We start from the raw sequence: 24,408 nt of genomic DNA on the forward strand, positions 1-24,408 counted from the left end.
AATTTAATAGCACTTTGAAGTATGAAACAAAGTAAAACTTAAAACGTACATTTGCTGAAAAAAGGAACTTTCAAAGTTGAATAGTATATTCTAATCAATACTTGTACCTGAAATGAAGCATTGATGTACAAAAAGACTTAAAGCAAAATAATTGCACAAATTCTCATTAACTTGACTACCTAACTATGAAAAATAAATAGCATATGAGCATGGCAAAGACCAGTGCATAGCTGTCAACATTGAACAATTAAAACTAGGGAGACATATGAGTAAAATTAGAGACTTTGAATTAACAAATTTAACCACAAAAAATTGAACAGAAAAGGGGTTTTAAAATTATACGCAGGGATTTTTTTAAATTGAGCATGTACAGTATGTCCCAGTTTGACCAGCAAAGACACTATTTTCGCAATTGTTGGTCCTAGATGCACTTTCAATTGCAAATGCGGTCAAATTAACATGGGGGGTAAAGATATTGAAAATTTGAAGTGAAAAAGAAAATTTGTAAAAAAGTATGAAATCTAACTTTTTATATGGACCCTAAGTTTCCTAACTTGTATTTAGGGAAATAATCTCTGTTGAAAAATAATTCCAACACAAAAAGTTTGGCATTAGAAAGACAAACATTTATCGAGATATGAAGTGCAGCATTTTGTGACTTACACCACTTTACACTCGCAGTCAACAGCACCTTTTAGGAAGGAAATATAGTGGTTAGAAGAACTATATGTGTGGATAGAGTGTGTTTTTTTAATTGTATGAGCTTTTGTAATGCGTTTTTAAGTTTAATAGCATAACATTTGCATTTAATTTTCAATAGTGATGGAAAACATCAATACTTTGTTTTTACTTTGACAACCTGTCATTCTTTTGAAAGAGTGAAAAGTTGCAATCTCATCTTTTGCATGGTTCCTTAAAACTTTGAACTCGAATATCTCCTTAAGTTTCAGTAGCAAAGTTTCAAATTTTTGTATTAGAATCATGTTTCAATGGAGATTATTTCAAGCAATACAAGTTAAGGGACCTAGGGCTCGTATAAAAAGGCATCTTTTCATTAATTTTCTTTTTCACCTAAAACTTTCAATATCTTAACACTGCACTTGATTTTGATCATTTTCGTAACTAGAAGTATACATCTAGGGCTAACAGTTGCGAAAATAAAGAGCTTGCAGGTTAAATGGGAACATGCTGCATAGGATCGAAAATCGGTGCTCGGAAATCAAACAGCTTTATTGTCTATTATCACTTTTTTTAAGTTAAAAACAAAAAGCACTTCCACTCTTAGGTTTAAAAAGGGATTTAAAAGAAACATAACTTTGTTTTCTCTAATGAATGATAATAAACATTCCTTGCCACAGGGGAAGTTCAGAAAAAAAATATCCAAGCATGTTGTACATTATTTTTCATGAAAGAAGTTTTAAGAAGAAAGACAAAGTGAAAAAAAAAACATGTTTCAAAAATGACAGAATAAATACAATTTTTGTACTCGTGTGTAAAAAGGTTTTGTTTCGCGATCGATCATGATCGCGAAATAATTAAACCATTGGGATTTTTCACGAAATTGTAATTACTAAATTTCTCTTTTAGGGAATTTCGTTGAATTGATGAAAATTCAGGAGTTTCAGAGTCTCCTCAACCAACTGAGAGAGTTGGCAGTTAGGCCAGTGTATCCATAAGCCAGTTTTAAAATACTGCTATCATTGTAGAAGATAAATATCCTTATTAATGTGCTTACATATGCACTTAACTTGCATGAAAATGGCCAGTCCAGCAACTACAACCCAACTCATAATCTTTTCTTTTAACTAAGCTGATATGCTACAAATTATTTCATAGTTTGGTTGTCAATGTGTTAAAAAAATATGAGTTTCAGGCAAGGCTTGAGCACAGAAACAAACACCCTAAATGATGTCAATACATAAATAGGCTCATAGCTGCATTTTTATCGACAATTTAAAATATTTTAATGAAGCTGAAATTTTGTGGCAAAGCTATCAGTTCCAAAAGCGTCAGATTCGAGATCACCAGTCTGGTTTTAATACGTTATAAGAGATTTCTATAAATCGAGAAGAAAATGCTTGTTACCCAGCATATAAAATGTATTAAAATTAATTAAAAATGATAAATTCTACTTTTTTTAAAAAGATTTCTTGTTGCTAAATAGGCAAATTCTAGCTTGTTCGACATTGTACAATGCTGGCACGGTCACCACCATTGTGCTGCTCAAATTCTTCAGACATCTGTTCCAATACACCAGGTAGACGATAACCCATATTCATTAACATTATTTCCAAGGGGTCAGCATTCATTCTTCTTTGATTAGAAATAGCTGCTTCTTCAGAATCAATTATTTCCCGATCTTCTATTGAACCATCCTAAAAAAGACAATAATACATATCACATTAGATCGTAGTCTTTTTATGTGGGAATAAAAATTTCAATTGCTCTTGTAACCTAAGAAAAATTCAATGCTTTGTGCAACTTTGAAACAGTAGTAATATCTTCCACACTTGATTACAGATCATATGATATAAAAAAATTTTAGGTTATTTGATTTAATTAGAGGTGAATAATTTTAAATTAAAAGAGTTGCTTGCTAGCATAAAAACGTTATGGTTAAGGAGAACTGAATCATAGTTCGCTAACACAATAAAAAAGTTCAAATTCTTTCTATAAATAGCAAAACATTCCTTACTATAGGTAGAAATCTGGTACAAATCTTATAAGTCACATTCAAAAAGAATAACACAAAAATGTTTTACACAAGACATATTTGAGTAATCCCCCTTTGGTTTATTGTCAAGTTAAATTCTTCTTTTTGTATTCCATCTTTTAATGCACTGTTACTCTTAAGTCAAAAATTTCAGAAAATAGTTTTTTTTTTTTTTTTTTTTTGTGAAAGTTCTAGTACTTCCTGGACCAAGCTGTTTAAGGTAAGCTGTATAAAAGTATTAGATCCATACGCATTCTTAACCCCTAACAAATAATAAATATTGATCAACTTTTAAAAAAACACACAATAAAATTTAATTACAGCTAATACCAATACATTGACATATCTGCTTCAATGATATAAATGCTCAGTCATATCACCATTACATAGCTTGATTTCCATTACAGCAAAACAAAAGGACTAAAGTAAAAACTAAAACGGAAACAGAACTTGTGCGAAACGAAGAGATTTAGAAAGAAGGAAAATCAAATTGTAAAGAATCTGTATAAAATCTAATGAAAGTGTAGTTTTAGCCCCTGCTGTAATCGAATAACATAAAATTCTTAACAATACAAGTAACATAAGTATCTTAACTAATTAATAAGTATCTTAACAGTAAACTCTAATAAATAATTATCTTAATAAGTATCTTAACATAACAATAAAATTCTAAAGGAAACTGGTCAGAGTGCAGATAGGCTCCAGTATTGTAAGGCAAGATGAAATTTTAAGTATTTGGTATGGATTTGAAAAAGGGAATTGGAGCAAAGGCTAGCAGATAACATTGATGGAATCCTAAAAGAGTTTTTGCTTATGCTAATTCTGGGAAAGCTTGAAATAGTCAAATTGGGCCATTGGTTGATGAACATGGAAATTTAATCCAAAATGATAGGGATATTGCAAATGCCCCAAATAACTTTTTTCCCACTGTGTTTAATGATAACTGTATCTCAACGGTTGACACTAGCTATTATGCTGCTTGAGGATTTTGTGCTTTCCAGGGAGGAGGTTCTATTTCATTTGAAAAAAATTAAAGCAGCTAAAGCTCAGGGACCAGATAATATTTATCCAAAAATTTTAGTTGAATGTGCAGAGGAATTAGTGGATGTTATCTTAAATATTTTCAATGCGTCTTGTAACTCTGGGACAGTGCCAGAGGACTGGAAACTGGATAACATAACGCCGCTCTTCAAGAAAGGGTCTAAAGGTAATGCTGGGAATTATAGACCTGTAAGTCTGACTTCAGTGGTTTGTAAGATCTTTGAAACTTTGATCAAAATTAATATTATGAATTTCTTAGAGACTGTTGACTAGATTGCAGTATGGGCTCAGGAAAGGTAAATAGTGTGCTACAAATTTATTGCATTTCTACAACAAGTTTACTTTGGCTTTAGATAACAAAAAGTGTGCAGATGTTGTTTATATTGATTTTCAAAAAGCTCTTGATAAGGTACCGCATGTTGCTCTTGTCTGCAAATTAACTGACATAGAAATAGGAGGAAAAATTTTACTTTGGGTTAGAAATTGGCTGATTGGAAGGAAACAAAGAGTAGTTGGGAAGGGAACTTATTTTAACTGGAGTGATGTTTTAAGAGAGGATCCTCACGGTTCAGTTTTAGGGCATCTCTTGTTTATTATTTTTATGAATGATATCAATGAGAACATTTCTGGAAGCATGAATTGTTTTGCTGATGATGTAAAAGTTATGGGGATTGTAGAAAATTAAGAACAGGTAAAACAGCTTCAAGAGGATTTAGATTATATGACTAAGTGGGCGGATAAGTGGGGTATGGCAGTTAATGTAGGGAAATGTCAAGTGCTACACTTAGGTCATGGAAATAAGCGTCCAAGTTATCATTTACAGGGTTCAATCATTAGTCAGGCAAAAAATGTTATTGATCTGGGTATCTTAATAAATCAGGACTTCTAGTTTAGTCAACAGTGCAGCATTGCAAGTAACAAAGCTAACAGTATGCTTCGGTTTATCAATAGATCTATTTCAAACAAATCTAAGAAGTTTCTTCTGCCTTTATATAGGAGTTTAGTACGACAGCATTTGGAGTATGCTGTGCAGTTTTGGTCGCCTTATCTGAGGAAAGATATTTGTGTATAGGAAAGGGTTCAAAGAAGGATAACTAGACTAGTAAGGGGACTTTCGGATTTAGATTATGATACCAGACTTAATAGGCTTAATATGTATAGCCTGAAGCAAAGGAGGATCAGAGGGAATGTGATTCAGTTCTTTAAATTTATCAAAATGAATGATGTTGATGGATTTTAATTTTTGTACCGAAAGCAGGATGAGGGGTCATTGTTTTAAGCTATTAAAATCTCAGGCTAACCTGGAAATAAGGATAAACTACTACTTTAGTAGAGTTGTGGGCACTTGGAACAGCTTACTGGAAGAGGTGGTAATGAGCAAGGGGGTGGATAGCTTTAAGAGGGCCATTGATCTTCATCGGGGACTAATAAATTGACTAGGACCAGCTTAGTTGGGCCAAGAGCCTGTTGCTGGTCATCATATTTGTATTTGAATGTACTTTGATCCAGAAGAACAAGAATTTACATTAAAATTTGTATCCAGATTTGGTCTTATGTTGTTGAAAAGCATTTTCACTTACAAGATGTAAAATGCCAAAATTTCAACAGTTGCTTCAAGTAATCTTATTTGACATCTACTAGTCAGAAGAGAGTATTGCTCTTATTTGCTTTTAAGGGTACATTTCTGATCAGACAAACTCCAGATTGGTATCTGTGTTATGTTTATTACTTAACCATCTCGATTTCAATTTGATTAAAAATATGACAATAGCAAATGGAGAATTGATTTTTACACAATTATTTCACAATGAACATAGTGTGAATCACTGGTAGCAACCTCTAATTTTTTTTTCAAATTCTGGAAAATTTTTATCTGTGTTTTTTCATTAAAAGGAAGCAATTAAAGGAGTGCCCCATTAGAAATTCCAAAACTTTTTAAAAAGTGCACTATAAGGCGCACCCTAAGATTCATGATGTATTATTTTGTTGCAAGTCAAAAATTATTTTTGTTATTACAAAATGATAAAGTTCTTGTTATTAAAATTTTAAATATTAATTGATACCTTCTAATACTCTGTAAAATATTTATATAGTTAATATTAAACTTAATTGAATTTTAAATATTTTCTACAATCAGTAAAGAACATCCGGGTCAAAGTGGATGGGGCAAAGTGAAATAGTTTACCCTGTTTACTGGCTCAATCATTTACTAAATCACTTATGTATTAATTTATTAATTCATTCATTTACATCCCTCCATTAAATAATTCACTTATTTGTTCATTCATTCACTTATTTTTTTATTCATTCACTCTTTTACTTGTTCATTCATTGTTTTTTTTTTCATATATTAATTAATTAACTAATTTAATTTTCAGTTTATTGTTTCAGCATCTTCTCATTTATTCATTCAACCATTTATTTCTTGATTAATTTGATTAAAAGTATTTTCTAAAATTGAATAAAAAATATTTCATTCGAAAAATTTTGCAATTTTCACTTTGCCCTAGGGGGGGAAAAAGTTGAAATTTTTCCATTTTTTTAAGTCACAAATTCATTGCCAAAATAAAAATACTGTTTCAATGCAAGCTTTGTTATAAACTACATAGAATGTTCTTTTGAAGCCCAGTGGCTCAGTAGTAGCGTTCCACCCCACAGGTCCAGGATCTATCCTCGGGTCGAGCATGGTCGACTCAACCGTTCATCCCTTCAGTGGGTCGATAAAATGAGTACCAAGCGTGTTTGGGAACTAAGCCCTGGGGGTTCCGCTCTAGGCTGACCACCTAACCAGAACATTTGCCTAGCACCCCAGAGCCATTCGCCAGGAAGACTGAGATGGGCACAGTAGGCCTTGGCCCCCATGAGGTGTCATGCCACTGGGTTTTGTTTTTTGGAATGTTCTTTCTTTATGTCCTGTAATTTTCAAAATAAATTTCCAATTTGTTCATGTTGAAAAAGCTTGGTCATCTTAAGTATTTCACTTTATCCCACCCTCCCCTACTTGAATCTCACTGAACTACTAAATTTTCTGAGATCTAGGATGTGGACAGTGAGCAATATACATTAAAAATTAAATCCTATCAGTCTACCTTCTGCAGCTGAGACAGATTTACAATTTCTTTCAACCTCATTTCTTACAGTGTTTACTTACAAAACAAAAGCAACTGAAAATGAAATTGCAGATGTCAAAACTGAGGATGCCATTTAAACTATGGTATTAAAAACAAGGTTGTTAAAAGTTATTTTTAAGGGGGCCTGCCAGGACAGAAACTCAATTACAACTATAGACAATTACTGAAGTTAAAATGATATTTAGTTCAATATAATTTCATTATAAACAAGTTCAACTCAATTATAATAACACTCTAGAATTGGCAATATAAGATCAAGGATTTAGGAGGGGAGTCCCTGCTTTAATCCTTTATCTAAAGAAAAAATAAATTTTTACTTACTTCAGCTTTAGGTCCCCATAGTCTAACAACTGGGTCTATTCCACTAGTAGCTAAGAGGCAAGTGGTAGGGTGAGGTTGAAGGCAGTTCACAATGGAGTCATCACCTCTTAGAACTCTGACTATATTAGTTGTTATTTTATCCCAAATGAATATTGAACCATCATCAGATCCAGCAACAATATATTGTCCATAGCTGCAAAATTAACAGCAAAATAAATTATACTTACCAAAGAAAATATGTTATACATCTAGAAAAATATCCAAAAGGTTAGTGTAAAGTCAGTATCCATTTCCTGTTCTATCATATAATTAAGAGGAGAAGCAAAAATTAAATACTTTCCATAGCCTAGATCTGAAAACTTAAATTTTTAGTTAGTCCACAGTGGTCTGTCGACACTTTTAGTAACACCTTTTTTATTATTAGTAGAAACTTGATTCATGATGTTTTTAAAGGAAAATACAAAAAGGTACAACACTAAAAGGTCAGGGGCACCTTAATGAGAGGTCACTGCGACCTCTGAAAAATCTTCCTTATTCAGCAAGCTTTACTGACGATTCAGCAAATTCGGAGAGACACATTCAAAAAAACTACTTTTCTCTCTCTCTCTCTTTTTTTTTTTTTTTTTTGCCTTTTAATTTTGTACTTTTTTTAATGAAGTCTAATGTCTCTTCTTAATAAAACTATCCCCAACCATATACATTTGGGGATACCAAAAAAGCCCAATCCTACTTTTCTTTCAGTTTGACAATATTTGTTAAATTAAATTTTCTCAAATCATGTCCCCCCCCCCCCACCATTCCCTCAAGCTACACTCTTGTTTAGCCTAAATTAGGGAAGAAGAGCACAAACTGAAATCTGTCGTACTCATCTCGACTTTCCCCTACATAAATTAAAATATTTAAGTTTATAAAAAAAGAAATGTGTATCAAAGTGAAAGATTGTGGAAATTTGAAAAATGAATTGTAAAATATATTGTAATTGCTGCAATTGTAGCCATGAAGGAAAGAGATCTTTTTATTTTCTTTTTCTGTTAGAATGATTACACCGTAAATGAATCAATTTTGAGGGATTAAATCTATCCAACATTACATTGGACATATTATCTAGTTAATCTACTATCTAAAATCCTTTCCTGTATAGAATAGCTTCTTCATAAGAACACTCTAAACTCCTTTCAAAAGTTCTCATTTCCTCCTTTTTATTCCCCCCTTAACCTCTCAATGCATTCAATCTTTCTGCACACATCCACAAGTTTGTGCTAGTTAGTTCTTGTTGGAGAAAGAGAGTGAAAACTCAAATATGTTTTCTATCTATTAGCGATATGGAATACTATGTGAAAACTTAGGGTTGTTATAACATCACAAAATAAGTGCAACAAAATAGAAATGACTTGTTTTGATGAAAATAAAAATCAATGAAACAATAATGTGACCCATTGGGTTTTTAAAAAGAGGCTTCTTGAGTATTTTATTTAGTTGCCAAAATAAGATGTTTAGTTGCTAGGTGGCAAGGACTTGTTTTCAGGTCTACACACCTCAAGACTATTAATTGAGTGTCAAAATTATTAAATAATTTATGAGAAATGCTTTGCTAGATGACCAGGTGCTTACCGGAACTAATAAATTAACTATTACCGTGCATCTTCAAAAGCAGCACAGAATTTCAATACTTATAAAAAATTTAAAGCATTAGATTTAAAGCATTAGTTGCTTTATAATAGCAAATTGTGTCACTCAATTTGAAAAACATTATTGTGGAAGAAGCAACTTTTAGTAAATGTTAATTCATACATTAAGACAAATTACAAAATAGTTGCATCTCAATAGTCAAGGAAAATTCATTAATGAAAAAGTAAACTTATTTATCAATTCATCCACAAGAACTGTGGAAAATGCACCTAATTTGTGTGCACTCATAGATATTCTTCTTATTTTGCTTAAGCTTGTAAATTCAGAATTGGAAACAAAAATAAAATTTAAAAAAAAAAGTCTATTACCTTCCAAAAAAATTTGCTTCTTTAATATCAGTTGTAGTATTGCAATGGCCACAGTAACGGGATTCATAATCAAACGTAGAAGATCTCCAAGCTTTCTCTTTGCTGGAGATAACTATACTTCTTGGTGGATTAACAGGGTTACCCGATGAAGAACCAGAGGATTCTGTTTCCTCGTTTTCAACGTCTGCTTCTGCTGAAATAAGGAGAATGTGTGAACAATTTCCTCACAAATATAAAAATTCAACTTCAAAAGCTGCATAAATAATATATACAACGCCAAAGAAAAAACTGCATCATTATCAAAAATTCAAATTTTAAAGAATTACTTAAGAAATAAGAGAACATTTGAGGGGCTGACATGGGGAAGACAGTACATCACAAAAAGTTATTTTTACAGGATAAGGTAAAAAGAAAAGGCCAGACCAAGTATAGTGGACTACATGCGTGCCATCTTCAGTCGCTTGTACAAACTAAACCATTTTGCGGATTGGCTTGCTGATTATTCCACGACATTGGCTTGAACATTTACTGTTTTTTCCGTGAAAAAAAAAGAGAAAGAAAAACTTGAAGTTTGTGACTCAGTCTTTCCTTTGTCAGTCAGTCCCTTAATTGTTCTGTAACTTTCCTCACATAAAATATGCTTTAGGCTGACATGTTTCAATAAAAATTAAATCCCTTATGCATTTAGGGGATCAGCAACAAATTGATAAAACCAAAACCATTTTCTGATCATCCTGCATATATAGCAAGGAATAAGCTGTACATTTCAGCAATTAGTTTACTTACTAGGTACAATAGTTTTATACATTTTCTTGAAAGTGTTACTTATGATCACAAAATTATAAGCATTTCTTTAAAAATATCAACTTTGCTCATATGTTTTTGGCTCATAACATAGGGAGTTTTCTGTCCTGGCTTACCAAGCTTTCAGAAAACTTGACAGCATAAAATAGAATCATTATACTGAAATTTGGAAAGAAAAGTTTTGAAAATTTGATGAAGTAAGAATATTTAAAGCAATCAATTTCTCACTGTGCATGAGTGAAGTATAGCAATTTATAACTTTAAAAATTTCTTGGGCAATAGATTTAACAACTCATACAATATCTCCAGCTAAATATCATAAAAACTTAAAAAGATATTGGCAACCTAAGGAGCCAAACTTAAATTATTCTCAGAGGTGACAAATCATAAGGGATTGTTCACAAATAACTTTTTTTTTTATCAGGAATTGTGCCAAAGGATTACAGACAAGTGTTGCAAATTTGTAAATGATTACTTTCAATTTGTCTCCTGCCTGTGTGATTTAATTTTTTATTGAGATATGTCAGCCGAAGCATACCCTTTATGCGGCAAAAGTTACAGAACAATTGTTCTCTTATTATGTATTGCTGGCTAAAATTTATTTCAACAAGATAGAGTAGGCAAAAGAGGTGGTGGGGGTTTTGTTTTATGTTAGAGACTATTTCATTTGCAATAAATTGGTCATAAATGATAAACCTACTGATATTGATATGGTTTGGCTGGAGTTGATGAGCAATAAGGGCAAAAAATTGCACTTTGGAAACATTTAGAGGCCACCTAATTCAAACCAGGGACAAGATGAACAGATGTATTGTATTATTGAGAACATGTTTAGTAAGGGATCCGTCACCATAATGAGGGATTTCAATTTTCCTGATCTTGATTGGAATAATTTTTACCCCAGTAATGGCAGAAAAGGGAATTTTTAAAAGTAATTGGTGATTGTTTCTTAGATCAAGTTGTAACTCAGGGAACTCGAGAGGATGAGGTTTTGGATCCAGTTTTCTGTGACGAAGAAAGTTCTGTTCAGAGGTTGTGTATACAGAAACATATTGGAGATAGTGATGATAACAGTATTGGGTCCAGGATTAGATATGAAGCGTACAAAGATGCAAATTTTAGGTTTGTACCCAATTTTAGCAATACTGGTTTTGTCGGACTTAGGCAGAGCAGAATTTAAAAAAAAGCTAGCAAAAAAAGATAGGCATTATGTTCTATTTAGGAGAAAAGGTGTTAGTACTTAAATTTGTCCCATGTGGTTCTCCAGGGAGATAAAAGAAGCTCTAAATTATAAGCAAGCTGCTTTTCATCAGTTTAAAGAAACTGGCCAGAGTGCTGTTAGACTCCAGTATTGTAAGGCAAGACCTAGCTTTAAGTATTTGGTATAGATTCAGAAAAAGCAAAGGCTAGCAGAAAACATTGACAGGAATCCTAAAAAGTTTTTGATTAACGCTAATTCTGGGAAAGATCAAAATAGTCAAATTGGGCCATTGGTTGATGAGCTTGGAAATTTAATTCAAAACTATTGGGATATTGCAATTGTTCTTAATAACTTCTTTTCCAGCGTGTTTAACGATAACTGTATCTCAACAGTTGACACTAACAAGACACAAGCTATTATACAGCTTAAGGATTTTGTGTTTTCCAGGGAGGAGGTTCTATTTCATTTGAAAAAAATTAAAGCAGCTAAAGCTCCAGGACATGATAATACTTATCCAAAAATTTTAGTTGAATGTGCAGAGGAATTAGTGGATGTTATCTTAAATATTTACAATGCTTCTTATAACTCTGGGACAGTGCCAGAGGACAGGAAGCTGGCTAACATGACTCTGCTCTTCAAGAAAGGGTCTGACGGCAATGCAGGGAATTATAGACATATAAGTCTGACTTTTTGGTTTGCAAGATTTTGGAAACTTTGATCAAAATTAGGATTATGAATTTCTTAGAGACTAACAGTCTATTGACTAGTTAGCAGTATGGTTCTAGGAAAGGGAAATCGTTTGCAGCAAATTTATTGCATTTCTACGACAAGGTTACCTTGGCTTTAAATAACAAAACTTGAGTGGATGTTGTTTATATTGATTTTCGAAAAGCTTCTGATACGGTACCGCATGTTGCTCTTCTCAGCAAACTAGCTGATATAGGAATAGGAGGAAAAATTTTACTTTGGGTTAGGAATTGGCTGACTGGAAGGAAATAATGAGTAGTTGTGAGGGGAAATCATTCTAAATAGAGTGGTGTTTTAAGTGGGATTCCTCAGCGATTGGTTTTAGGGCGTCTTTTGTTAATTATTTTTCTGAATGACAGAAATGAAAATATTTCTGGAAACATGAATTGTTTTGCTGATGATGTCAAAGTTATGGGGATTATAGAAAATGAAGAGCAAGAAAAACAGCTTCAAGACGATTTAGATCACATTACTAAGTGAGCGGATAAGTGGGGTATGGCAGTTAATGTTGGGAAATGTCGAGTGCTACACTTAGATCATAGGAATGAGCATTCAACTTATCATTTACAGGGTTCAGTCATTAGCCAGGCAGAAAATGTTATTGATCTGGGTATCTTTAAATATCAAGAGCTCAAGTTTAGTCAACAGTTCAGCATTGCAAGTAACAAAGCCAACAGAATGCTTGGGTTTATCAATAGATCTATTACAAACAAATTTAAGAAGGTTCTTCTGCCTTTATATAGGAGTTTAGTAAGACCTCATTTGGAGATTGCTGTTCAGTTTTGGTCGCCTTATCTGAGGAAAGATATTTCTGTATTGGAAAGAGTTCAAAGAAGGATAATTAGACTAGTAAGGAACTTTCAGATTTAGACTATAACACCAGACATTATATGCTTAATATGTATAGCCTGGAGCAAAGGAGAGTCAGAGGGGGACATGATTCAGATGTTTAAATTTATCAAAATGAAAGATGTTAATGGATTAAATTTTTGCACGGAAAGCAGAATGAGGGGTTATTGTTTTAAGCTATTCAAATCTCAGGCTAGCCTGGAAATTAGGAAAAATTGCTACTTTAGCAGGTTCATGGGCACATGGAATAGCTTACCGGAAGAAGTGGTAATGAGCAAGGGGATAGATAGCTTTAAAAGGGCCCATATGTTCATTGGGTACAAATAGGACCAGCCTAACTGGACCCAGAGCCTGTTGCTGGTCTTCACATTTGTATGTTTTTGTATTTAAATTATTTCTTGGGAAATTCTTTAAAATGATAGTTTTTGTAAGTTTTTGTAAGTGATGCAGGTTTTTTTTGGCTGAAACTGTGTATATATATATATATATATATATATATTGAAATGAAAATATGAAGACTGATGAGTACTGGCTTCATCTACTTAATTTATTTTCTTATAAAATCTTGAGTGCTTACTTTATTATTTTTGTTTATATTTCCTATATTTGCACTTTAAATAATTTGACTATAATACCTATATATATATGCATTGATGCATCGCAAAAAAAGGGTGTGCCTCCTACATCTTTTAATTAGTTTAAAATTTTTCTCTAAATCCCTGCATCATTAGTGCAATGATATACAGACACTGGTCCAAGGTTGCTGCTGGTTTAATCTCTAATTTTACACAATAATGTTAAATTAGCAGTCTGTCAATCCAATCTGGCTTAGCAATGCAGGTGCAAAGAGTTAGACTTTCATTTCTCCCAAAACATGCAAAAAATGCAAATATGTTTTAGTTATTGGCAAAAGACATATAGATGAGCCAGTAAGTTTATCATATGAAGAGTTTACTTTCAAAAATGATTATATCCACTTTTGGAGGATTTTTTTTTTTTTGGAATCTCTAATATAACAACTATCAACCCATAAATTTCTTTCTTCTCGAGTGGTTTATATCTACTGTAAAAAATGAGTAAACATTGGTTTTACCACCAAAACGGTGTAAATCTATCTCCTTATTTCTTGCAAGGTCTTTCACAACAAAGTGGAACCTATCCCTTATTTGCCGGTACCCACTCATTCACTTTCATATTAAAAGGGCACATATGCAAATTTCAATTTGCCACTTCTAATTCAAAAGTGGTTCACAAATAAAATAGGAGAGCGAAGCACTTACTGAGCATTTCCAATCAAGCATGATACCCGTCCGTATTAAGAGATTGCAGCACCTTGCACCTTGCGCAAGTCTGTTATCAGTTAAGCAAGCGGGACCTCAAATCGTGATTAATTGTAATAAAAATTGTGATTTATCAATACATACAACATTGTTATTTGAATCAGCTTGGGTGGTTTTATTGATCATACTTAATTGGATCGAAGGTCCTTTTTTTTTCTTGAAATGCTCAATGAAAAGAACAAAGTAAGTGGGAAGGAGTAAAGTAGAGTAAAAAGAAATACATTAAAAGGTGTTGAATATTTTTTTAAAGTCTAATAAAGTATATTTATGAAGAAAATGCGTGTTTCTTTTGCAAAAGGGATGATTTCCACTGTTTTACACCAAAATTGAATACATCCAAAATTAAATTGGCAATTTAGGTCTCGTAAAATTGAGCAAAACTTTTGAGACCTATGCCAATAATCACTTGTTATTCTATCGAAACATTGTGAGAAATTTGAAATTCTAAGTGCTTGTGGGTAAAACTTTTTTTTTGTTTTGCCAAAAAATATAAAGCTGGATATAATCTGTTTTGAAAGTAAACTCCTGATATAGTCACTTGACAGAAAAAAAAAAAAAAACCCTTAAAGAGCAAAATAGCAACAAAAAATGCAGACATGTATTTGGGTGTTACAAGCAGTGGAGTTTCTAGCACAGGTGTCACACAGGTTGGTAACTCATAGTGTCACTGATCCCCCCCCCTCCTTTGCCCCCAGAAAAACTTTAAATGTTTCATGTATTTATGAAACTTATACAGTTTTCAGAAACAGCTCCATCCTATTTTTTATGGCATAGCAAAAGTTTGGAAGACAAATATAAACTGCTAATCTATGTTATCCTAGACGCCGTATGTAACCTCCCCCTCCTCCTGCAATATTGGACACTCTATTTTTGTTAAATTTGTTACATTAAATATAGATTAAGATTTATTGCTGGAAATGTTCAGAATTAAAGTGTTAATATATTTTTTATAAACCATGAAATCCTCTTTAAGTGTCACCCGGTGCGGATCCCCCCCCCCCCCCCGCGCTACTGGTTACAAGTTAACCAGTAGCTTATTAGTCGTGTAGTAGTTTTTTTTAATGTTAGAATATGTGAGCCTTTGAATGGAATGCATGAGTTTGTGCATCCATTTACTCACATCTTTTTGCATCCAAAAAACAAGTTCATTGTAATCTCTAAACTTGTCTTCAATATTTTTCACTAACTTGTGCTTTTAGCACTGCTTTGAATATAAATTATTTCTTTCTGGTGCTGGAATCTGTTAATTTGTATTTGGCATTATATACAATTTTAAAACCTTGATTTTTTTTTAAATTTAAACAAGCAAGTTAAAGTGAGAAAAAAAATCATTGTGATGCATTGCTACATCATGCTGTAAGGTTGGCAATGCATCAAGATATAGCAATTCCCACATCGCCCAATCACAATAAATACAAAAACATTTTCAAAGTTATGAAAATACCAAACCCAAAGGTTAAAAATGTGCAAAGGCAGCCAACCAAATAAGCAAAGTAAATAGCGTTCTAAAGAAACAAAAAATGTAAATAGAACAAAATTAAGATAGCAATACAAAGTAAATAGAAGACTAAAATTAAAGTTTAGGAGCCAGTATTCATCAGCAGTGAAAACTCCATCTTATGGTTGATAAACCCAAAAATTTTAACACTACATACTAAAAGAGAAATGTACAAGAACCAAAAATCCATACATCAGAATAGCACTTGGCAAACGCAAAAACTGTTATACTGCACATGAATAAACGGAAGCTTATACTTAAAACTAAAGCTGGGGGGTTTCGTCTCTGTTGTTAGAAGCCAGGAGGCTATCAATAATAATGCTCTAATGGACCGACACTTGAAAAGACCACTTTCAACTGCAACACTTTTAATTTTTTGGATATTTATATTACAATTGGTTCCTTAAGTGATACTATGATTTATGACAAAGTACATGAATTTCAATTTAAAGTTAACTGCCTTCAACATCTTTCCTCATGCCTAAGTAAAAAGAATTTTATTGGTATTATGGTCTCCGTCCCTGGCTATTAGAGTCAAAAGTGATGTATAAAGTATATGGGAATATGGCTTTTAACTTCAAGACAACCATTATTTCCTATTTAGTTTTTTTTTTTTTTTTTTCAAAAAAAAAATATTTCCCCCAAACTTTGACAATTCTCCTAACATCATCAAATGTTGCCTTAACTGCATTTTTAGGACATTAGTTTCAAAAAATCTTTTGGAGAGGGCCCACAAACACCCAGTTTTTTCCCTAATGTCACTTCAGATTGCTTAGAACTTCTTTATTTATTTATTTATTTATTATTATTTTTTATTTATTTATTTATTTATTTATTTTATTTTATTTTTTTTTTTGTGAAATTTCCATGTAAGAGTCCCTTGCTCCACACAAAGGCATCTTAAAATTGACTTCAGCTTCAAAAATGATTTCAGGATGGAACCTCCTGTGCTCCCCCCCCCCCCCCCCCCCCCCCCCCCACTGGCTACTGGGAAGTCGGCTGGTTACTAAAAATTTGAATTTTCTAGTCAAACAAATAAGAATGGTCAAGTGAGGGTAAGCCCTCAGGATAAAACTAAAAATAAGGAAAAAAAGCTGTACTGACTGAAAACATGAACTAACTCTTGAAATTCAAATTTTAAAAAGAATTCATTGGGTTTAAATTAAAAAAAATATTTCAATCTTTTTTTTTTCTTTTTCTTTTTAGCAATTGACTTACTCTTGATCATATAATCACTGATTTAAATCAATTAATTTAAATCATTGAAGCTCGGTTAAAGAGTAAAATAAGTCTTTTTTTTTTTTTTTGCTTACCCATTTCTGAAAATACTGCTTTTCTCACTTCATTCTCAAATTCCTCAAAGGTAGTAGTCTTTCCATATGATGGAAACTTTTGTTTAAAAGACTGCAAAAAACACATTTTGCATTTGTATATACATATATAACTGTACATGTTATATTACAGTCAAAGAACAAAATAAATTGCAGTCATGATTTAACTTGAGATAACATAAGCTTTAATGAATCAGTGCATATTAAAGTGGCATTTAAAAGGAAGATAGGGTAAGCCTCTGGATTCATATCAAAGAACAGAAAAATTACATTATGACAATCAAATTTGTGCAGTCTTTTCATCACTGATCAGAGAATCTTCATTCTTACCAAGGGCTTTAAAAACCATGGGATAAGTCTTGTTTTTCTGATCCATTACACAAACTGATTTATTAAATTTCTGAATAGCAATAGTTGTGGACGGTGGCAGACTGACTTTAGGCTGCAAGTGAGCTTTTCAATACATATTGGTATCGCTCAATCAGATCCTTTTTTTAATTTGGAAATATAAGTTATTGAGATGCGATCATTTAGAATAATAATTTTTAAATTTACCAGAAAAGAGCTAATTAAGGTTTAGAGGGAGGAATACATTATGTATTAAGAAAAGTGGCCAGCATATCCAATAAAAAACATTTCAGAGGCATTAAACTGCTGACAATCGTAAACAAATAACTACTTGTTCACCTCATTTTAAGCTGAAAGAAAATGCTTTGACAAATATTTTGAATTAGTAAAATTTCATAAACATCAAAGTCTCCACATAAAACAGTGCCTAGTTTATTTCTTATTGCAAATGAGAGTTTGATAGATCCACAGCAAAGGTGAGGCTATACAACTGTCAAGTTTAGACTCATTGAATACTAAATAAATGCTCTTAGTCTTGCTTTTTATTCAGAGATTGAGTGCCAGAACTTAGATGAAATTGAAAAGCTTTTCTCTTAAGAAATAGTTCAGATATTTATTTACATGATACAATACCTCATTGGCTTGCCTTATTACAGTTTTAAAAGGTTAAATTGCAGTTAGGATATATCCACAATGTATTTTTGAATGCTTGAATTCATAATTTGAACCTTATACTGAAGCAAGGTAAACTTACATTAAGGTGGCTTAAAGTACAATGTCAGATGAGCCTTTTGAACAAAATGAGGCTATTATAAACTCATGAATATACTGTTAAAGATGGCTTTACTAAGCTATTTTTGTATTAATTTTCAAACTCATTAAAACAGATTGGAAAAAAAATAGGGGGGGGGGGGGAGGATGCTTTCATAGTCTATTTATCTTTAATTTGAACAACTACATTGTAGACATTTTTGCCCGTGTAAAATAAGTGTTCTATGTTCCGATGAAAAAAGCAAAAAGACACATAAAACATTTCACATTACCATTGTAGAGGAAAACACAGGACAAAATGGCTCAAGGTATAGACCTGCCTAAGGGACACACAAAATGGCTCAAGGTATAGACCTGCCCAAGGGACACCATGTTCCCACATTATATATATATATATATATATATATATATATATATATATATATACACAGTCAACTCTCGATAACTCGAAGTCTTATAACTTGAATATTCCATTACCTCAAAGTTTTCATTGGGTCCTAAAATTATCAGTGTTTTTCAATGCTAAGTTGCCTCTATATCTCAAAGGTAACAAGTCAAAGCTCTTTTGAATGTTTTGTTTTCATTTCATACACAAAAATCCAGCAAAAAGCATACGGACAGAAAATTTATTTTTCCTTTCACACAGTGCTTTGCTTTATAAACTTGTATGAGAGAGGAGTTCATTCACAAAAGGCTATAGTTCAACTTAACAGTATTTCTCTCCCCCCCCCCTGGCGATTCTGGGAGACGAGCCTTGGCAACGTGTCCTTTTCCTCCAGACATTGATGAGGAATTGGTAGAGTATTGCCATATTAAGGGAAAAGTAGCCAAATGGGCTACATTTTGCTAATCTAGCGATCTAAAACTTGACTGAGTAGCACCTGGCTATTTTTGGTCAACTATCAATTTTGTCAAAATTTGAAAAGTAGCCTTTTTTTCTGGATGACACAAATAATTGTGCTTTTTTGACAAAATAGTGTTTGAAAGGTATGGAAACAAAAGAAAGTGGGCGGTCTTGTATTATCTCAGGCTATTTTCTTCACATTTTGGGTTTTTTGCTTTCCTACAAATCTGGCAACCCTGCTAGGCCATTTTCAATCTAGATCTCAAGATTGAGATTTGGTTTTGTGGTATTTACTTGGGCCAGTGGCACATGAGCGGGAAAACCAGTGGATCATCCTGCGCAAGATTTTTTAGAATGATGTCAAAGTGAAAATTGAACACCTTAGCTAGAAATAGAAAGTTGATTTGTTAACAAAATGAATGACTTCTAAAAGTCCGATAAAGAAAAAAAAATGTAAGGTGTGATAACTTTTTTAAGTAAGTATGTTATTAAAATTTATTGTCTGACAAAACATTTCTGTACTGTACTAATAACTCTTTCTATTCTAAACTATGATGGTTATGGTCTATCTAATACACACTATTTCTGAAGGGCAAAAAAAAAAAACATCATTCTGGTCTGGAAAAGGCTGGGAGGGGAACTTCTGATAACTCAATCTTCGGATAAGGAAACTTTTAGCCAGTCCCTTGCAACTTTGAGTTATCAAGAGTTAATTGTATCACAACTTGTTTCTGCCACCAGGGATTAATTTCTAACAAAAGTTAGGGAGCTCTATAGCCCTAAGAAATTCGTTTCGTGTGTAAATAGCCTGAGTTCTGTAGAATGTGTAAAAACTTACATGAAATTGAAAAAATATTTAAGAAGCTCAGTTCCCACGAGCTCCCAAGGAAGTTAAGCCGTTTGTAACCATCAACATGACAGAAAGCATTGCACACAGAGGGTAAGTAAACCTTAGCTGGATTGGGCAGGGTGGTGCCATAACTTAGCCAGGCAGAATTCTTGATCTTCCTTATCTTAATAGGGTTGAAGGAAAAGTCAGGTCAACAAAAGCTCGATCAACTGCAAAAAGGACCTTGTTGTAAAGATTGCTGTTGCTGCCAGCATAGGGCAGGTGTTTTTGCCAATTTGCATGGCTTTCTTTCTCCCAGGTGTTAGGGATGCATACAAGAGGTCAATCTTTGTTTCTGTAACTTTGTGCACTGTGCAATTTCTGAAATATAACTGTATTTTGAGCTATCTTATTTGGTGCAACGCTTTTAAACAATTCGAGAACAATTGGAGATAAAACCCCTCCCCCCGTGGGCTCTCATATTTCCTCTTCAAGAATTTATCAAGAGTTTTGAAACACCCTGCATGTATGCATATGAGGATATGATAAAAATTATTATAATGCATCGGTTGACTTAAATGCAATAAAAGACCATTTTAAACTGAAAAATAAATATTAATTATAAATAAACAATAATATAAACACACACATATAAAATCAGAGACAAATGTATTTGGTTTGGCTTTTGTAGGTATTTGATGATGTACATTGTAAATAGTATTTAATCACATGATAAATTTAAACAGCATGAAAAAACAATCACCTTATAAATATACCTAAAACTTTTTACCTGCAAGCAATCCCAAGACTCTTTGACCCATCCTAACTTATGCAAACATTGAATCAATCTAAAATGCACTTTCAAATAATTTGGATCTAATTTCATGGCAACATGGCAATCTCTAACAGCAGCATAAAAATCTCCATCCCTAAAAAAAATAACTATCAATAAATGTGAATATCATCAGCATATAAACATGAGAAACAAGTTTGCACAAATTACATAAATAGTAATTATGCCTTACTTTTTTATTTTCCCTGGTTAAGGCATTGCAAGGAAATGGTTCGAGTAGAAACATTAACAAAGTTTTGCTATAAACTTTGAAACATATAAAGAGAATCATTTTCTGTTTGAGATGAGTTTAACTGGCCAAATTAAGTGTTTATAAAGTAGAATTTGTTGCTCAACTTAAACAGGTGTGAAAGGAGAAAAAATAAGGTCAAAAATCATCCAAACGTTTGCAGTACAATGAAGAAAAGCTGGGATTTTTTAACTTCAAAACACGATTTTGCCTTTCTTCCCTTTTCTCTTTTGAAAGCTTATAATATACGAGCACCTGTGAAATAATGAGCAGTCTTTAATAATAGGAGGTTGGACCACCCTTTAATTGAAGTACAGATTGAATGTGACTTGGGATAGATGCATAAAGTTTCTGGACAATAGTCAAAGGAATATTAAGCCATTCTTGAAGGGAAACACAGGAAACAGTCTGGACAAAAGGACGGACATGAACCCCTAGAAAGCTTGGATAGTGATTGGATTTGATCCTACCACGCAGAATAACAAGGTGCCTAAGACCAGTCTTTGTGATCTCTGCACCATTGGCATTGCTTTAAAGCATTAGTTGCTGTCACCAAGGGTTTGAGAATTGTCACTCTGCTGTAAATGTTCACAGCATGAATCCCTTTTGATAGATTTTGTTGAAACGGGGTCCTAAAGATGACTTTATTTTGGATGTCATCTCGGATAACGATTGATTGCGCTTTTGGGCTACTATGCGCTTTAAAACTCGTCCATCCATATCAGCAAGCTTTCACTTTCGGTCACTGTTTTGCTTTAAAGACATTGTCTTACCCTCTTTCGTGTACACTGTCATAATGGCTGATACCGTTCTCCTTGCCAAACCCAAAAAGGTTTGCTATTTTCGTAACTGATGCTCCACTTAAAGGTGTTCCAACACTCATTCCTCATTCGAACTCTGTTAGGTCTGACATTTCCACTTATCACAGACACTTCAATGCATGCATGTAACGTAGATGACTGCTGTTGAGAGACTGATACATTCTTCTTCACACTCACTAAGTGGCAGACTTTTGTTGCAGTTGGTGCGGCTGTTCTATAGGTGTGAAATACCTCATACGTTTTCACAGGTGTTGGTATTATTTTGTTCCCCATCTGTACATAAGAACTGCATCCTTATCTTAATGAGACTTTTATGGACTGTGCCCATCCAAATGATACTTTTTGAACTTGGTCCTTATCTCATTAAAAACTTTTAGGGGCATGCATATCCTAATAGAGGTTATATCCTTATCCTAAAGAAGAATTTTAGGGAGTTTCTTTATCCCAATTGGGATTTTTAGGCATGAAGAAATGATGAACAAGCTTTTACATTGACAGATTTTGAAGACAGCTCACACTGATTTGCACATTTACTAATGCACTATGATCCTATCATGCTTCACTCCTGATCTGAGCCACAAGGAATTATGGTGCTTTGTACATATCAGTAACATAATTAATGCAAACGGGAAACCAAAATTTTTTAGAAAAAGGTTAAAAAAAAGGCTCTAAACACTATTAAATTTTTTACTTACCATGCTCTCCTTAGATAAGCTGCAGCTCTATTTGCATACAAAGTGGCACCTTCTGGATAGACAAAAATTGCTTTACTATACAAGCTTATAGCCAAGGGATATTCACGCTTTTCAAAAGCCTCATTTGCTCTTCTTTTAATTCTTTCAACCCTTGTAGGTAAGCTCTGAACACGCCTAAATTAAAAGCAAAAGCATAACTTTTCTTTTCTCAAATTTATAACTTCTTTATTTCAAAACATTCTTGCAACATTCAATTCTCCTTCCCAGTTTTCCTCAAAATCATTTAAGGAAATAAGTGAATTTCACAAAGCATCTTTCTTACAAAAATAATATGTCATGGCCACAATTCACCAAAAAAAAAAAAAAAAGATTTTTTAAACATTCATTAAAATTTCTTCATCAGTGTAAAAAAATATATATTTCAACAACTATTTAAGCACATAATAAAACCTACGCAGTCCAACATTTGGGAAAATGTTTTTTAAAAAAAACGAAAATATTTTCTTAATGTATTTGCTAACTGGACTAATAAAACTCATGCACTGTTTCAGAACTACCAGAAATATAAATGGAACTAAACAGTTCTTTTTCATTCTTACACCTACATTGATTTAAATATAAGTTTATACATCTAATGTGCATGGGTCATTCTCCAAAAAGTGTAACTTTTAAGTCACAAGCACTTTACAGTAAAAGCTTTAAAGAATAGTTCATCTAACAATATTGTTCACATTCCCCATAAATGTATCCATTTAAATCTGTCAACATTTTTTGAAAAAAAAAAATTTTTCAATATTTTTTTGCTTTACAACATGTGACTTCTCACCTCCGTGGCATGTCACACACCTGGTGTAGCTCATAATGATGCTTAATAACTTGTTTAAATAAAACAATGAACTTTTTTTTTTTTTACTTTTTCCTCACAAGTGTCTCAAACACTAAATGCTCAAGTGAATTTAAATTTTTTCTGTTGTGATTTAATTCATTTTAGTAAGATAATGAGGGCTGTCACACAAAAAATTCTCACCTCCGTTACCTAAACTCAAAATGCCATTCCTCATTAACACGTAGCGACTAATGACATTGACTTTTATTTTCCATGATACAAGGGACCACCTTGTTTACTTTCAGCCATAGTTGAAGTTGTGAGATCTTTGTCAAAAAACAAGAAGACAGATTTTGCTTTAAAAACTTAGTGTGGTTACTCTGACTTCTCACCTCTGTGAACTTGAATTTCAGGGATGTAAATTAATATAAAAAAAAGAAGTGAACATGTTTTCATATGCTTAACATGTGCAGATTATATCAACAAAGAAAAAAAAAATCCCTGAAAAATGTATCTATTAGGCCTATATTAATGGGAAATTCCTCACCTCCATGACAGACCTTATCAATGTCATTATTTCTAAAGTGAAAATAAATGATGGAGGGGAAATACATCAATAACAGGCATTATACCAAAATTATAAATTGCCAGTATCTCTTCAGATTTACTAAATACTATTTTTTAACATACATTTGAAACTACTAACTAAGCCATACTTTAATTAAGAGAGCTTAATATTATATTCCCACTAATCATTAAAATAGCTGAATTTATGCACAATTAACAAAATTACTACTTTGATATTAAATTGGCCTCAATTTTCAAACATTAAAAGTTTTTTTCATTTTTTTTATTTCCATGAACAAGACATTTTATTTTTTTTTTATTAATGAGTAAAATAATTGGAACTTAGCTGTGCCATTGTTTATGGTTACTTCTAGTAGGTAATACTTTCATGAAAGAATGAAAAAAAAAGAAAACAAATGGTTTCAAAATAGAAAAATATTTGCGTTTAAAAGTTACGTTTTCTGGAGAATGACCCGTATATGTACGTGTCTACTCAAGTATATATGTGTAAACAAGAGTAAATATATGTATGTACGTGTACCTGTATGGACATGTATAAGTACATATAGTTGTATTTAAGTAAATTTAGTAGTATTTAGGTCTATACATGCATAGTCTATGCACCGCATCAGATGCTTACATGTATGTGTCT

At 32.6% G+C, this 24,408-nt stretch overlaps 1 protein-coding gene across 1 annotated transcript in view; it reads right to left on the reverse strand.

The window, feature by feature from the left end:
• Nucleotides 1-2,171: 2,171 nt before the first annotated feature.
• The window catches only part of LOC129231700 (WD and tetratricopeptide repeats protein 1-like), a 79,411-nt gene continuing 57,174 nt past the window's right edge, over nt 2,172-24,408 (reverse strand). The window contains exons 10-15 of the mRNA XM_054866063.1: nt 22,364-22,537; nt 20,556-20,694; nt 15,332-15,371; nt 9,204-9,393; nt 7,207-7,399; nt 2,172-2,375 (exon numbers count right to left, since the gene is read on the reverse strand). Coding sequence (XP_054722038.1) covers nt 2,172-2,375; nt 7,207-7,399; nt 9,204-9,393; nt 15,332-15,371; nt 20,556-20,694; nt 22,364-22,537 — 940 coding nt within the window. The remainder of the gene's footprint in view (nt 2,376-7,206; nt 7,400-9,203; nt 9,394-15,331; nt 15,372-20,555; nt 20,695-22,363; nt 22,538-24,408) is intronic.

Source organism: Uloborus diversus, chromosome 10 (genome assembly GCF_026930045.1).
Source record: "Uloborus diversus isolate 005 chromosome 10, Udiv.v.3.1, whole genome shotgun sequence".
Taxonomy (NCBI): domain Eukaryota; kingdom Metazoa; phylum Arthropoda; class Arachnida; order Araneae; family Uloboridae; genus Uloborus; species Uloborus diversus.